Source organism: Mercurialis annua, linkage group LG6, assembly GCF_937616625.2.
Source record: "Mercurialis annua linkage group LG6, ddMerAnnu1.2, whole genome shotgun sequence".
Classification (NCBI taxonomy): Eukaryota; Viridiplantae; Streptophyta; class Magnoliopsida; order Malpighiales; family Euphorbiaceae; genus Mercurialis; species Mercurialis annua.
This window is the reverse complement of record NC_065575.1, coordinates 21,970,507-21,984,552: the sequence shown is the minus strand read 5'-3', so window position 1 is coordinate 21,984,552 and position 14,046 is coordinate 21,970,507. Positions and strand designations below refer to the sequence as shown.

The 14,046-nt window shown below is 36.8% G+C and overlaps 1 protein-coding gene across 1 annotated transcript; it reads right to left on the bottom strand.

Moving 5' to 3' along the window:
- Positions 1-1,976: 1,976 nt before the first annotated feature.
- LOC130015641 (uncharacterized) lies at positions 1,977-2,494 on the bottom strand. The gene is made up of 2 exons (XM_056106168.1): positions 2,120-2,494; positions 1,977-2,030 (listed from the first exon to the last, which is right to left on the bottom strand). Exons 1-2 carry the CDS (start codon positions 2,445-2,447, stop codon positions 2,014-2,016), a joined length of 345 nt encoding a protein of 114 aa, XP_055962143.1. The 5' UTR covers positions 2,448-2,494; the 3' UTR covers positions 1,977-2,013.
- Positions 2,495-14,046: the final 11,552 nt, after the last annotated feature.

The following is a 14,046-nucleotide window of genomic DNA, read 5'->3' as shown; positions in this document are numbered from 1 at the left end:
ACTAAGAAAACAATCGCGCTCCCACTAACCTTCTTGTATACACAAGGTTCATCTTCATTCTTGATGAATCCAAACTCTTTGATTGCTTCATCAAAACAAAGATTCCAACTCCGAGAAGCTTGCTTTAATCCATAAATGGATTTTTGAAGCTTGCAAACCTTTCCAGAATTCTCTGGACTGGCAAAACCCTCAGGTTGTGTCATGTACACATCCTCAAGTAAGTTTCCATTAAGAAACGCTGTTTTGACATCCATTTGCCATATCTCATAGTCATAATATGCAGCTATGGCAAGGAGAATTCGAATGGATTTGAGCATAGCAACTGGTGAAAAGGTTTCATCATAGTCTATACCATGTATTTGTCTGAAACCTTTTGCAACTAGTCTTGCTTTATAGGTATGCACATTGCCATCCATGTCAGTCTTCATTTTGAAGACCCATTTGCACCCAATGGTTTTTACACCATCCGTTGGGTCAATCAAGGTCCAAACTTGATTATCATACATGGATTGCATTTCAGATCTCATGGCTTCGAGCCATTTTTCAGAGTCAGGACTATTTATGGCCTCTTGATAGGATGTGGGTTCTTTTTGATCCACAATCATCACATCATTGTTCTATGTGATGAGAAATCCATATCTCATAGGATTATGACGTGTCCTATCAGACCTCCTTTGGCCTTGTGGTACTTGTACTGGTTCAGCAATTGCTTGTTGATTCTTTTGAGGTTCCATACTTGGTACAATGCTATTTTGTGGTTCTTGAATTTCTTCAAGTTGTACTGTACTCCCACTGGTTCCTTTGGAAATAAATTCTTTTTCCAAAAAGATACCATTTCGAGCAACAAACACTTTGTTCTCATAAGCATTGTAGAACTAATATCCTTTAGTTTCTTTAGGATATCCTACAAAAAGGCATTTGTCAGATTTGGGTGCTAATTTATCTGAAATTAGTCGCTTCACATAAGCTTGACATCCCCAAATCTTAAGAAAAGATAAACTGGGAGTTTTTCCAGTCCATATCTCATATGGTGTCTTTTCAACTGCCTTTGATGGAACTCTATTCAAAATGAATGCAGCGGTTTCTAAAGCATAACCCCAAAATGAGATTGGAAGATCAGTTTGACTCATCATTGATCGAACCATATCCAATAGAGTTCGATTTCTCAGTTCAGACACACCATTCCATTGTGGTGTTCCAGGTGGAGTCAATTGAGAAACGATCCCACAATCTCTTAGATGATCTACAAATTCTTGGCTTAAATATTCACCACCTCGATCAGATCTTAGTGTTTTAATATTTTTACCAAGTTGATTTTGTACTTCATTCTTAAATATTTTGAACTTTTCAAAAGATTCAGATTTATGTTTCATCAGATAAACATAACCATATCTACTGAGATCATCAGTAAAAGTAATGAAGTACTGAAATCCACCTCTAGCATTTGTACTTGATGGACCACATACATCTGTATGTATAAGGCCCAATAAGTTTTTAGCTCTTTCACCTTGTCAAATAAAAGGTGTTTTTGTCATTTTGCCCATTAGACAAGATTCACATGTTTCAAATGATTCATAATCAAATGAATTCAAAAGTCCATCTCTTTGAAGTTTTGATATGCGTTTCTCATTTATATGGCCTAAACGACAATGCCAGAGATAAGTAGAGTTTAAATCATTTGACTTAAACTTCTTAGCATTGATGTTATAGATTTATTTTTCATTAGTGTCTTCAACATTTAAAATATAAAGACCACTACTGCGTGGAGCATATCCATAAACAATGTTATTATGCGAAATACTGCATTTATTATTCCTAATAATAAATTCAAAACCATCCTTGTCCAAACAAGAAACAGAAATAATATTCCTACACATGGTAGGTACATAATAACAATTGTTCAAAGATAAAATAAGTCCACTAGGCAAAGATAACTCATAAGTCCCTACAGCTAAAGCAGCAACTCTTGCTCCATTGCCAACTCGTAGGTCCACTTCGCCTTTTGTCAAACTTCTACTCCTTTTGAGACCCTGCACATTAGTACAAATGTGAGATCCAGATCCAGTATCTAATACCCATGAATCAGAAGTAGAAAGATTAATTTCTATAACATGAATACCTGAAGTGGTAGTCTCACTACCCTTGTTCTTCTTCAGATCATCCAGATATTTCTTGCAATTCCTTTTCCAATGTCCAGGTTCCTTGCAGAAAAAACAAGTTCCTTCCTTTGGCGGTTTTGCTTTGGGTTCATCCTTGGTCTTGGGCTTGGACTTGGGTTTAGACTTCTTGAAAGCCTTTCCCTTGCCCTTACCAGACCTTTTCATACCCTTTCCCTTGTTGACCATAAGAACATCCTTAATCTCATTCTTGATGTTCTTTTCAGCAGTTTGAAGCATCCCATGCAACTCTGTGGTGGTCTTCTCCATATTATGCATATTGAAGTTCATGATGAAACCATCATAAGCCTCAGGCAAAGATTGGAGAATAATGTCTGTAGCCAACTCTTGGGCAATTGGGAGACCGAGGCTGTCCAAATGTTCAAGATGACCCTTCATCTTCAAAACATGAGGACTAACTGAGCCGCTAGTAGTCAACTTGCAAGAAAGCAAATCCTTGATGGTATTGAACCTTTCAATTCTTGCTCTCTCTTGGAACATTTACATGAGATCAGTAATCATGGTGTTCGCATCCAATTCCATCATTTGCTTTTGGAGTTCATTCTCCATGTATCCAAGCATAATGCAAGTGACATCAGTAGAGTCATTGAGATGCTTCGTATAAGCATCCCTTTGAGCTCTAGTAGCAGCAGGAGCTGGTTCCTCAGGGAGGGGTTGATCAAGGATATATTCCTTTCTTTCTTGCCTAAGAACAATTCTTAGTTTTCTACACCAGTCCAGAAAGTTAGTGCCATTGAGCTTATCCTTCTCAAGGATTGATCGCACTGATGAAGTAGGTGTAGTGTTTGTAGCCATCTCTACAACAATAAATATACAAGTAGCATTTAATAAAAGGCACAATAAAATTCCCACAACATATATCCATAATTCATATAAAAACCCTTAATGTTAATTTCAACAATTGAAAAATAATAGTGGGACAAGATCCATATTTCACCCTACTTCAAGTAAGCTTTGGCTTATCACTTTAAGTGTGGTTTATTTAGGTAGGTAACACTTTACCAATTACATCTCATGCAATTCTTGAACATAGAATATTAACATCACATGTAGTCTTGATATTCTATCTTATACCCTAGGTTCAAAACTATTTTGATAACCTAGTTAAGTCTAACCAAATCAAACATATGGATATCACTTTTATCCAACTTATCTTACTTAGATGACTTTATACATCATGCTTTTGCATAGCCTATAAATAGCAATCGAAGTCTTGATAAGTGTTATTACAATGGGAGGTATATTGAAGACTTAATATTAAATAAGGGTTTGTTATTTATCCTATTTAGTTATCCTATCTTATCACATGTAAAATAATCATGCAAAGCATATAACCAATAAGATAAACATTAAAAACATATTATTTTACTATTTTAAATCATATTTAACAACAATCATATAAATATGTTATTCATGATAATTTAAATCATATTTAAAATTTATCATTAAAGTATTAAAATAAAATACATGACAAAAACACGCCGGCTTAAAAGGATAACGGTCCTTAATGGGGTGTATCAGCGGGGTCCAAGGGGCGCGGCCCCTTGGCGGGGTCTGGGGGCAGCGCCCCTAGCGGGGTCCAAGGGCCAGCGCCCCTGGCGGGGCCCGGGGGCAGAGCCCCAGGCGGTGGTCCTTTTAAGCCGGCGTTGGTCCTTTTAAACCGTAATCACATGTTACTCTTAACAGAATTAAAATTTCTTTATCCAAAATCAATAATCTTTACTGATTACGGTTTATTTTAATATGTTCAAAACAGATTAAAATAACCCCAAAACCCTAATTACTGCATCTTAAAAACTGTTCAGAAACAATTTATTTAACACTTAAATAACAACAGTTTCATTAATTCGGCTCATAGCAGGATTAAATACAGTTTTATAAATTATGTTCATAACATAATTAAACACAGTTTTATCAATAGAATTAAAACAGTTTCACAAACAGTTTACTAATCCTATTTAAAACAGAATTACTAATAGAATAAAAACAGTTTCACAAACAGTTTACTAATCCTATTCAAAACAGAATTACTAATAGAATTAAAGCCAGTTTCACAAACAGTTTACTAATCCTATTCAAAAACAGTTTTCCTAATAGAATTAAAACAGTTTCATAAACAGTTTACTAATCCTTATTCAAAAACAGTTTTATTATTCTGTTTCCACTTTTCTTATCAATTCGTATGAACATTAATACTACGAAACCTTTAATCAAATTAAAACGTAATATTAATTTAGAACAATATATTCGAAGTTTTAATCACATTAAACGATTAATCAAATTAATTCTTCATACTATTTTTCATACAATTAATCACATAAACGTTTTATTTATAATTACAACGAATTATAATTCCTTCAAAAACAATTTCGAAAAACAACCCCCTTTTCAAAACAGAACATACAATAAGCATATATCACATATATACTCAGAATCTAATTAATCAAATTACAAGCAGCTCTGATACCGCTGTTGGGTTTTATAGGTTCATAACGCAGAGGAATTTCAAAAATTTATCTAAAAACCCAAACCAAGATCCATGTAATTCGAATTAACAGAATAATTACTTACTTGTATGTCGAATTCAACAGCAATGTAGGAAGGAATGAGGTGGTTCACTTTGGTGATACCTGGCCTCGGATCAGAAACGCCTCCAAAAGAACGCGTCCTCTACGAGTATCCACACGAACAGACCTTAGCCAAAACTAGTGCTTGTGTGCTAGCACTATTGCTTCACAAGCAATTTCGAATTTTAGTGATTTAGTGAATAATGAATTTCGTGATTCTCAAACCAACTGCTTAATGAGTATTTATAGTGATAAATAATACTAGGGTTTGAGACAAATTCGAATTTCAATCTCATTGCAATTCTACAAGTTTATGTTTATCAAAAACTCCTTTTTGATAATTATCCATATATATTAATTACTATATTTATTATCTTCCAAAAATAATAGATTAAGGAAAACACTTATCCTTAAATTTCGAATTAATATATATATTTATTAATATATATATATATATATTACAAATTATATATATATATATATATATATATATATATATAATATATATATATAATTAATCACTTAATCACATTGGGCTTGTACAACCCATAACTGTTTTGGGCCTGTTCTTAGTGTGCGACCCTGTAGGTTTATATAACGTTGGCAGTAGGCTCGAAATCCCTATTTCAGCCCACAAGTCATAAGTGGCCTCTATCAAGACATTATGACTACCCAAGTTATATGAATATCGATAATCCGATTTAACCATTTACAATAATATTTTAATCCCTTTGTCTCTCGATATCCAGATTGAATATAAGGCATAGTTATGTCATCCTTATAACATTCAATCATTAGTTTCTTGACTCTAAGTAGACTGAAAATGATAACTTCTTATCAATTAGCATGGCCATGCATTTTCTTCAGTCTATCTTCTTCAAGGGGCCCATAGATATCTTACTCAAATAAATGAGGGACAAATTCCTTCTCAGTCACTCACATTTCTCACATAGTTACTTTCATATCCAATGACAATCTATTCCATTATCCTGTTAAAGATAATGTAAGACTGTATCAAAATATGAAATAGCTATGTAGAAATCCATGATGATTTCAAGGTCAAAGGATTATACTAATAGAACTGTAATGAGAATTACTTATGATAGTGATCTATGTAGTATTCTCACAGTGGGTCATCCAGTGCCTTATTTCTCAAATAGCACCTATGATTTGACTTAATATCTCATATACATGATTAGTAAAACATAATCATCAGTCAACATCATACTAGTCTCAATGTTCTATTAAGACTAGGGATAGATGGTATATAATTATTTTATTAAACCTAAGGGTTCTACTATCAAGTCACATACTCGATGACCTTAGAAAGAATTAACCATTCAAGTATTTTAATCATTAATATGAAATGATAAAAACTGCCAATCAATAAATAATAAAATGATAAAGTCAAAACATGGTCAAACATGATTGACCTAGTGCATATCACTAACAATACGAAACCTTAATCGGAAGGAAATGAGCTGACTTAGTCATACGGTCAACTATAACCCAAATGGAATCGTACCCCTGTCGAGTACGTGGTAAAGCAACCACAAAATCCATGGCAATCCGCTCCCACTTCCACTCTGGAATAGGTAGTGGCTGCAGATAGCCAAAAGGTCTCTGATGCTCCAGCTTCACCTGCTGGCACGTCAGACACTTAGAAACATACTCAGCGACATCCTTTTTCATCCCGCTCCACCACTGGGTACCCTTAAGATCATGGTACATCTTAGTAGAACCCGGATGAACACAATAAGCAGATTTGTGCGCTTCTTCCAGAATCTGGTTGTCACGACCCATTTTCATGAATCGTGACCGGCGCTAGGGTATGGGTATGGTTGTACCAAAACCCATAGCTAGCCTTGCGGATAACCAACTTGTATCATTTAAAACAATGTACTTGCAGAAAACCACATGCTCGAGGGCAACCGAGACTTCAGCCTAATCTAGCAGTACAGATAAACAACATTTATTGAAAGTATACTTATTTAAAATTATGACTCCAACAGTATGGCAATATAATATAAATACCATAATTACTGTAATCATGCCAAAGCTGATAAAATCATAGTTGAACTATATCAACAAACAAAAGTCTAAAAATATAAGTATAAGACTAAAACATAAATAATCCAATACTACTACTGCGGTCTAAGAGTTAAAATAGTTCGACTCTCTTATTCTGAAACAAATAAAGAACCTCCGTGAATGAAGAAACGGAGATGACAAATGCTCAAATCATAAACCTGGAAAATTTGGGAAAACAACGGGGTCAGATTTACTGAGTAGAGTTTATATAACCATTTACATTTATTAAGTAGAAAACCTTTAAAAACGTTTAATAAAACAATTTCATTATGGATTATCAATGAAACCCTAAACCATAATTCTAAATCCATTGTCGTGTCGGTGAGACGTATCTCAATAACCGATCCCCGACTATCACTTAATAAAATAGTGAGCCCAGGAGACGTATCTTCCACCGGTTCCCTCACTAAGGTGAGACGTATCTCAAACCTACCTCAATACCATAATCATTACCGGTGCGCACGCAGTCCCGATGATGCCCATCGAGTAGCACGTTCCAAATCAAATCCACAATGCCGAAAAACAGTTCGAAAGCTGTTTATACATATAAATATACAAAATACAACATTTGCTTAATAAAGAGGTAAATAGAGATATAAACTCACTGCTTGCTAAATCCACGTGATCCTGACAAGCACCCAACTCTTGTTCGCCTCTGAAGTACGAACAGTCGACGAGTCTAAATAAAATATTAAAATCATAATTAAAATCAGACCCTAACTCTAAAGAGTACTAGACACCACATAAGACTAGCACAAACAACAAATCAGATAAAAACCACACAGAGTAAACACAATACTCAAATAAATTTTAATGCCATAAATAATTCCAGTCTATTGAGTTCCTGTTTTAAATTCTGTTTCAAAAATATTATTTAAATAATAATATAAATAAATTTTCAAATAGTGGGTTAGCCGAGTTATCAATAACGACCAAACTACCTCTCATGTCGGCCGACCCAAGTCTAACCCGACCCAAATATTTTATCAAAATTATAAACCATAGCTTATAATTCCCAAAATAAAAATTTGATAAAATAATGAATCAATTATTTAAAACGGAACTCATTAACTTAAAACTCAAGTAACCAATAGTTACTAACAATTTATTTGATTAAAATAAATTAAGAAAACGTTTAATATCAAAAACGTTAAACTGAGACGTTTAGTCAATAAATTCCAAAATTTAATAATTACCCGAGTAATTATAAATTATTGGTTAAAATATAAATATTCACTTTTTATTTATAATAATCAATATAATTTAAAATAATTTAAATTATAAACAAGATTAACATTATTTTTAGATTTAAAATAATATTATCAAAGTAATTTAAATTATAATTAATAATATTATCAAATTATTTTAAACTATAAATAGTAATGTTATCAATTTACCAAATTATAAATTGAAACTAAATCCGTAAATAAAAATCGAAGTTAATTAACGTTAGATAAAATGTGAATAGTTAGAAATAAACTTGAAGGATTCAATTTATAACAACAAAATAAAATAATGATTCAATTGTTTAAGACACAAGAATCCATGACCAAAATGGCCATTTAACCATCACTTTTGTTCAAAACAAAAGAATCAGCCCCATGCATTTGAATTACTCAATCACGCAAAATCATGACCATGAGAAGCAAAAGATCCTAACCAAAACAATATGTGCCATATAAAATCCAACCAAAACAAGAACTCATAGCCAAGGGAAATCATTCAACTGGAAACAAGAAATAATGAGCGAACAAGCAAGGAACAGACTCATGGCATGACGACAATTTAATAAAACATGAAAAGAAAATAGAATCAGAGACCAAGCTAGGCATCGATCACCATTGAGAACATATCAATTTTAACATATAATAACAATCAAGGAATCGAGAATTAAGTCGGCAGTAACAAAACTCAAGAACACAGTTAAGTAAAATCAAAGACGGTGAAACGACAGCACGAATAACGAAGATGTCAACGTACCAAATGTGATTCCTAAGCGTTGGAATGTAGAGAACGAATAGAACAAAGCGATGGCAACACGATCTCACAACGACGCTATGATGATAATGAACATACAGTTATGAATGGATAATCGATGTCGGTGAGATAACGAACAAAAACAATTGACAGAGATCAATGAAACTTACCGACGATTCGAAAGCAATCTGAAGGGATTAAAGGATGTGTTACTCTCTGAGTGAAATTCAGGGTTTAGGTTGGCTAGGGTTCGAAGTAATGAGATGGAAATATATTAGGGTTTAAAAATAAAGGAATAAATGAATAGAGAAAGAAAAAAAATCGCAGCAATATATACACTGCTACCTAAAATCAAAATCTGCTTCATATTGAAGCACAACAACTGAAATGGGCTTTACATGGACAAAAGTTTGGGCTTTACGTGGAACACAAAAGTGAATTAAGTCCATGCATGGCTTCCTTTGCATGCAAGGCACCTATTTTATTTTATTTTTATTCTTTTTTTGAATAAACATAAATACATACCTACCATATTTAATTTAATAATAATAATAATAATAATTAATTACCTAAGACTTGACGAAATGCAAAATTTAAAATTTAATTTAAAAAAAAAATCAAAAATACGGGATATTACACTGGTCCCTCAAACCATCTGAATCTGGAACACACAATCTCGAACCATGTCTCAGGACATCATTCACAAAAGTGAACTCAGAATTACCGTCCTGTTGAACCTCCTCAATAATCCGTTTCAACTATGGATCTTCAGCTTGTAAAGCTTTGATCCGATCAATCAAAACAGGTTGCACTTGCAACTATGCTAACAAACAACCAGCCTGAGAAACTTGAAAACCATAGCCCGAAGCTATCAAACTGTGCCACTCTCTAACCATGGGCCTACGGCCAATCTCAGAAATATGAGCCAAACTGCCCGAAGACTTGCGACTCAACGCATCGGCTACCACATTAGCCTTACCAGGATGGTACTGAATAGTACAGTCGTAGTCTTTCAGCAATTCTAGCCACCTCCTCTGTCTCAAGTTTAACTCTCTCTGATCAAAGATATACTTCAAACTCTTATGATCAGTGAAAATATCACAAGTAGCACCATACAAATAATGCCTCCAAATTTTCAGCGCAAAAACCACAACTGCCAACTCTAAATCATGAGTAGGGTAATTCACCTCATGCTTCTTCAACTGTCTGGAAGCATAGGCAATCACCTGTCCATGTTGCATCCGAATGCAAATCAAACCAATCTGAGATGCATCACAATACATAGTGAATCCGTCAATGCCAGAAGGCAATGCCAAAACCGGAGCTGTAGTCAAAATCTCCTTGAGCTTCTCAAAGCTCGCCTCGCACTTTCCAGTCCACTCAAACTTAACACCCTTCTGTGTCAGTTTAGTCTACAGTGCAGATATTCAGGAGAAATCTTGCACGAACCGACGATAGTAGCCAGCTAAACCCAGAAAACTCCTAATCTCGGTAACTGACCTCGGCCTCTGCCAATCCATAACCGCTTCAATCTTCTTCGGATCAACCTTGATCCCATCTTTCGACACCACGTGTCCTAGAAAGGTAACCTGATCCAACCAGCACTCACATTTTGAGAACTTAGCATACAACTGATGCTCACACAATGTCTGTAGTATAGTCCTCAAATGATAAGCATGTTCCTCCTCACTCCGAGAATAGATCAAAATGTCATCAATGAAAACGATAACGAATTGATCTAAAAACGGCTTGAACACTCTGTTCATCATATCCATTAACGCTGCTGTTGCGTTCGTCAGACCAAAGGACATAACCAGAAACTCAAAATGTCCATATCGTGTCCGAAAAGCAGTCTTAGGCACATCTACATCACGGATCCGAAGTTGATGATACCCAGACCTCAAATCAATTTTGGAAAAACACTTCGCGTCCTGCAGCTGGTCAAACAAATCATCGATGCGAGGAAGAGGATATATGTTCTTGACAGTAACCTTGTTCAACTGTCTGTAGTCGATACACAGTCGATAGGAACCGTCTTTCTTTTTCACAAACAGAACTGGAGCACCCCATGGAGAAGAACTCGGTCTGATAAACCCGCTATCCAACAACTCTTGTAACTGGTCCTTCAACTCCTTCAGCTCTGCAGGAGCCATCCGATACGGCGGTATCGAAATCGGAGCTGTACCAGAAACCACATCAATGCAAAACTCAATCTCACGGTCAGGTGGTAATCCAGGCAATTCCTTTGGAAACACATCAGTGAACTCATTCACTATCGGAACACTATGCATATCACCACTATCAACCTCCAAATCACGAACCACAACAAGGAAACCCTGGCAACCCTTGCCTAACATCCGCTTCGCCTTGATGGCTGAAAAAGGTAGATCACTTGGAATCCGAAACTCGACTGACTTCCCTCGACAGTCAATAGAAGCATAATGGCGCGACAGCCAATCCATCCCCAAAATCACGTCAAAAGAAAGTACGTCAAACAAAATCAAATCAGCACATAATTCTCTACCCTGAATAACCACTGGACAAGAAGGATAAACGACGTCCACTACTACACCTTCAGACATAGGTGTAGACACAGCTAGAGGTTCACTCAAAACTGATGGTGCAATACCCAATTTCCCAGCAAAGCAAGTAGACACAAAAGAATGGGTTGCACCCGCATCAAATAATACCAAAGCACCAGTAAAAGAAATCGGAATGGTACCTTGCACCACAGAATTTGATGCACGCGCATCCTGAAGAGTAAGTGCGAACACTCTGGCCTGACCCTGCGGCTGCTGCTGCAAACTCTGCCCGGTACCATAACTGTTGGAACCTCTGCCACCGTTACCACGGCCACCAAAACCTCTACCACCAGAACCACGGCCCCGCTGGCCCCCAAAAGATGCTGCATGTTGAGAATACCCTACAGACTGTGTAAACGCAGGTCTCTGCTGGTATGACGACTGCGCCACACTGGAGTTAGACATCTGCTGCCCAGATGCCGGACAATCCCTGGAGAAATGACCCGGCTGGCCATAAGAGAAACAACCTCCAGGAGCTAACTGACACTGAACATAGTGCATGCGTCAGCAATTCTAGCAGAACGGAATGTTTGATCCACCACTGTACCCGCATCCTGAACAACGGTTACTCCCACTGCTACGAGAACTGTACGGAGCACTCCAAGTAATATGCCTCCCCTTGTTGTGCGTACGGCGACTCCCCTTATTGGCCTGAGAAGAGCCACTATAGTACTTTCCACTACCATGTTGCACGAGGGCATGTTGCCCCCCACTAGGAAGATCACTCTTTCCCTGCTGATTCTGGAAAGGGTCAGAGATCGTCCCAAACTGAATCAACGAATTCTCCATCCGTCGAGAACTATCCACTACCCGAGCAAACTCCATGTCTGCCCCTATCATCAAAGGGAGAAATTTCGAGCCTAAACCCCTAATATAGCGGTCGTTTACTCACCCTCGATCATCCTGTAAATCAGTAGCAAACCGCCCCAAACGAACAAACTCTGTAGTGTAGTCTGTCACTGATCTATCCACTTTCTTCAAACTTAGTAGCTTTTCTCTGAAATTCTCCGTAACAGAGAAGGGTAGATGGTAACCTCTGAACCTGTTCACAAACTCAGCCCAAGTCAATGTAGCCATCTCTGGCCTGATGTTATCGCGAAACCAATCCTTAGCTGGACCCTTCAGCGACATCTCCACAAGCATCACTGATTGACGATCAGTAGCTTGAATTCTCTGACTATTGTACTCAAACTCTTCCAAAAATTTAAGAGCATCCCCAGTACCATCAAAAGAAGTCGGATTCAACTTCGTGTAGGTCATCACCATCTCTCTGTCTGTCCGAATGTGACAAACACCAGCAAGTCCACCCATACCAGCTAACTGACCCAGTACAGTACACTGATTCTGTAGAAGAGCCAGGTTGTTCTGCATTTCGACAATCCCAGCCAAGAAAGTAGTGAAGTCGAACGCCTGCATATTTGGTGCCTGTTGCACCCCCGGTGCCTGCTGCACATTCGGTGCCTGAACACCTGCTGCACCACGTCCTCTAGCTCCACCTCTACCAGCACCAGCTCCTATGCCTCTACCTCAACCTCTACCTGCACCTCTACCTCTACCACGTCCAGCATTGGCCGGAACTGGTGGTACTTTCTGATCGACTTTCATGGAAATCGCATCATCAGCCACAGCTTCCTGCTCTGCCGCAGCACGAGCACGAGTAGGAACAACATTTTCCATATCCTAAGGGTTGAACAAAAATAATTTAAATACACAGATATTTCATATCCAAGTATGAACAAAACAAGCAACGTATAGGATTTCCCAAGAAATCAACAGCAATAACATATTCATCCAAGTGAAATAACAGCAATTTTTAAAAGCATTAAATCAACATATAATGACCGACTCGACGCAATCCTATTGGTGTAGGCAGAATGTTTTAAAATCAAAAGATGACGTTTTTAAAGACATGACAGAAACCTATATCCGCAATAGTTCCTAAGACACAACCATACTTAACAGAGTAAACACATAGCAAGCAAATGGTCTTGGTTTGAAACCAAAGCTCTGATACCAAGTTTGTCACGACCCATTTTCATGAATCGTGACCGGCGCTAGGGTATGGGTAATGTAGTACCAAAACCCGTAGCTAGCCTTTCATTTAACATATAAACACGTAAACCTGCAGAAAACCAATGCTCGGGGGCAACCGAGACTTCAGCCTAAATCTAGCAGTTATAATATTCAACAATTAAAATAACATGCTTTCCAATAATAGTATTAAATCGGATTAACATAAATAATTCGGAATAAACGTTTAACATGCCAGAGCAATAAATAATCAGTCAGACCAATATGACAATAACTAGAATAAAATAAAGACGTCTAGTTACTACTGCGGTCTAAGAATAAAACAGTTTTACAGTTTATCAAAAATAAATGGAACCTCCAAAGAAAAGTAAATGCGGAGATCACCAAACTCTCTCAGATCATAACCCTGGGAAAAATTGGGAAAACAACGGGGTCAGATATAGTGAGATGAGTTTATACCACTATCTACATTTATTAAGTGGAAAACCATTAAAACCGTTTAAAACATTTAATAACGATATTATGAATAATAGTTGGAACCCTAAACCACAATTCTATATATAAACATAATCCAATAGGTCTGGTCCCGAGAGCTGAGCTACACCGAGTTACCACTGACCA

Excerpts from the sequence above, each read along its gene's own strand:
- LOC130015641 (XM_056106168.1), bottom strand. The coding sequence starts at position 2,447 with ATGAACTTCAATATGCATAATATGGAGAAGACCACCACAGAGTTGCAT.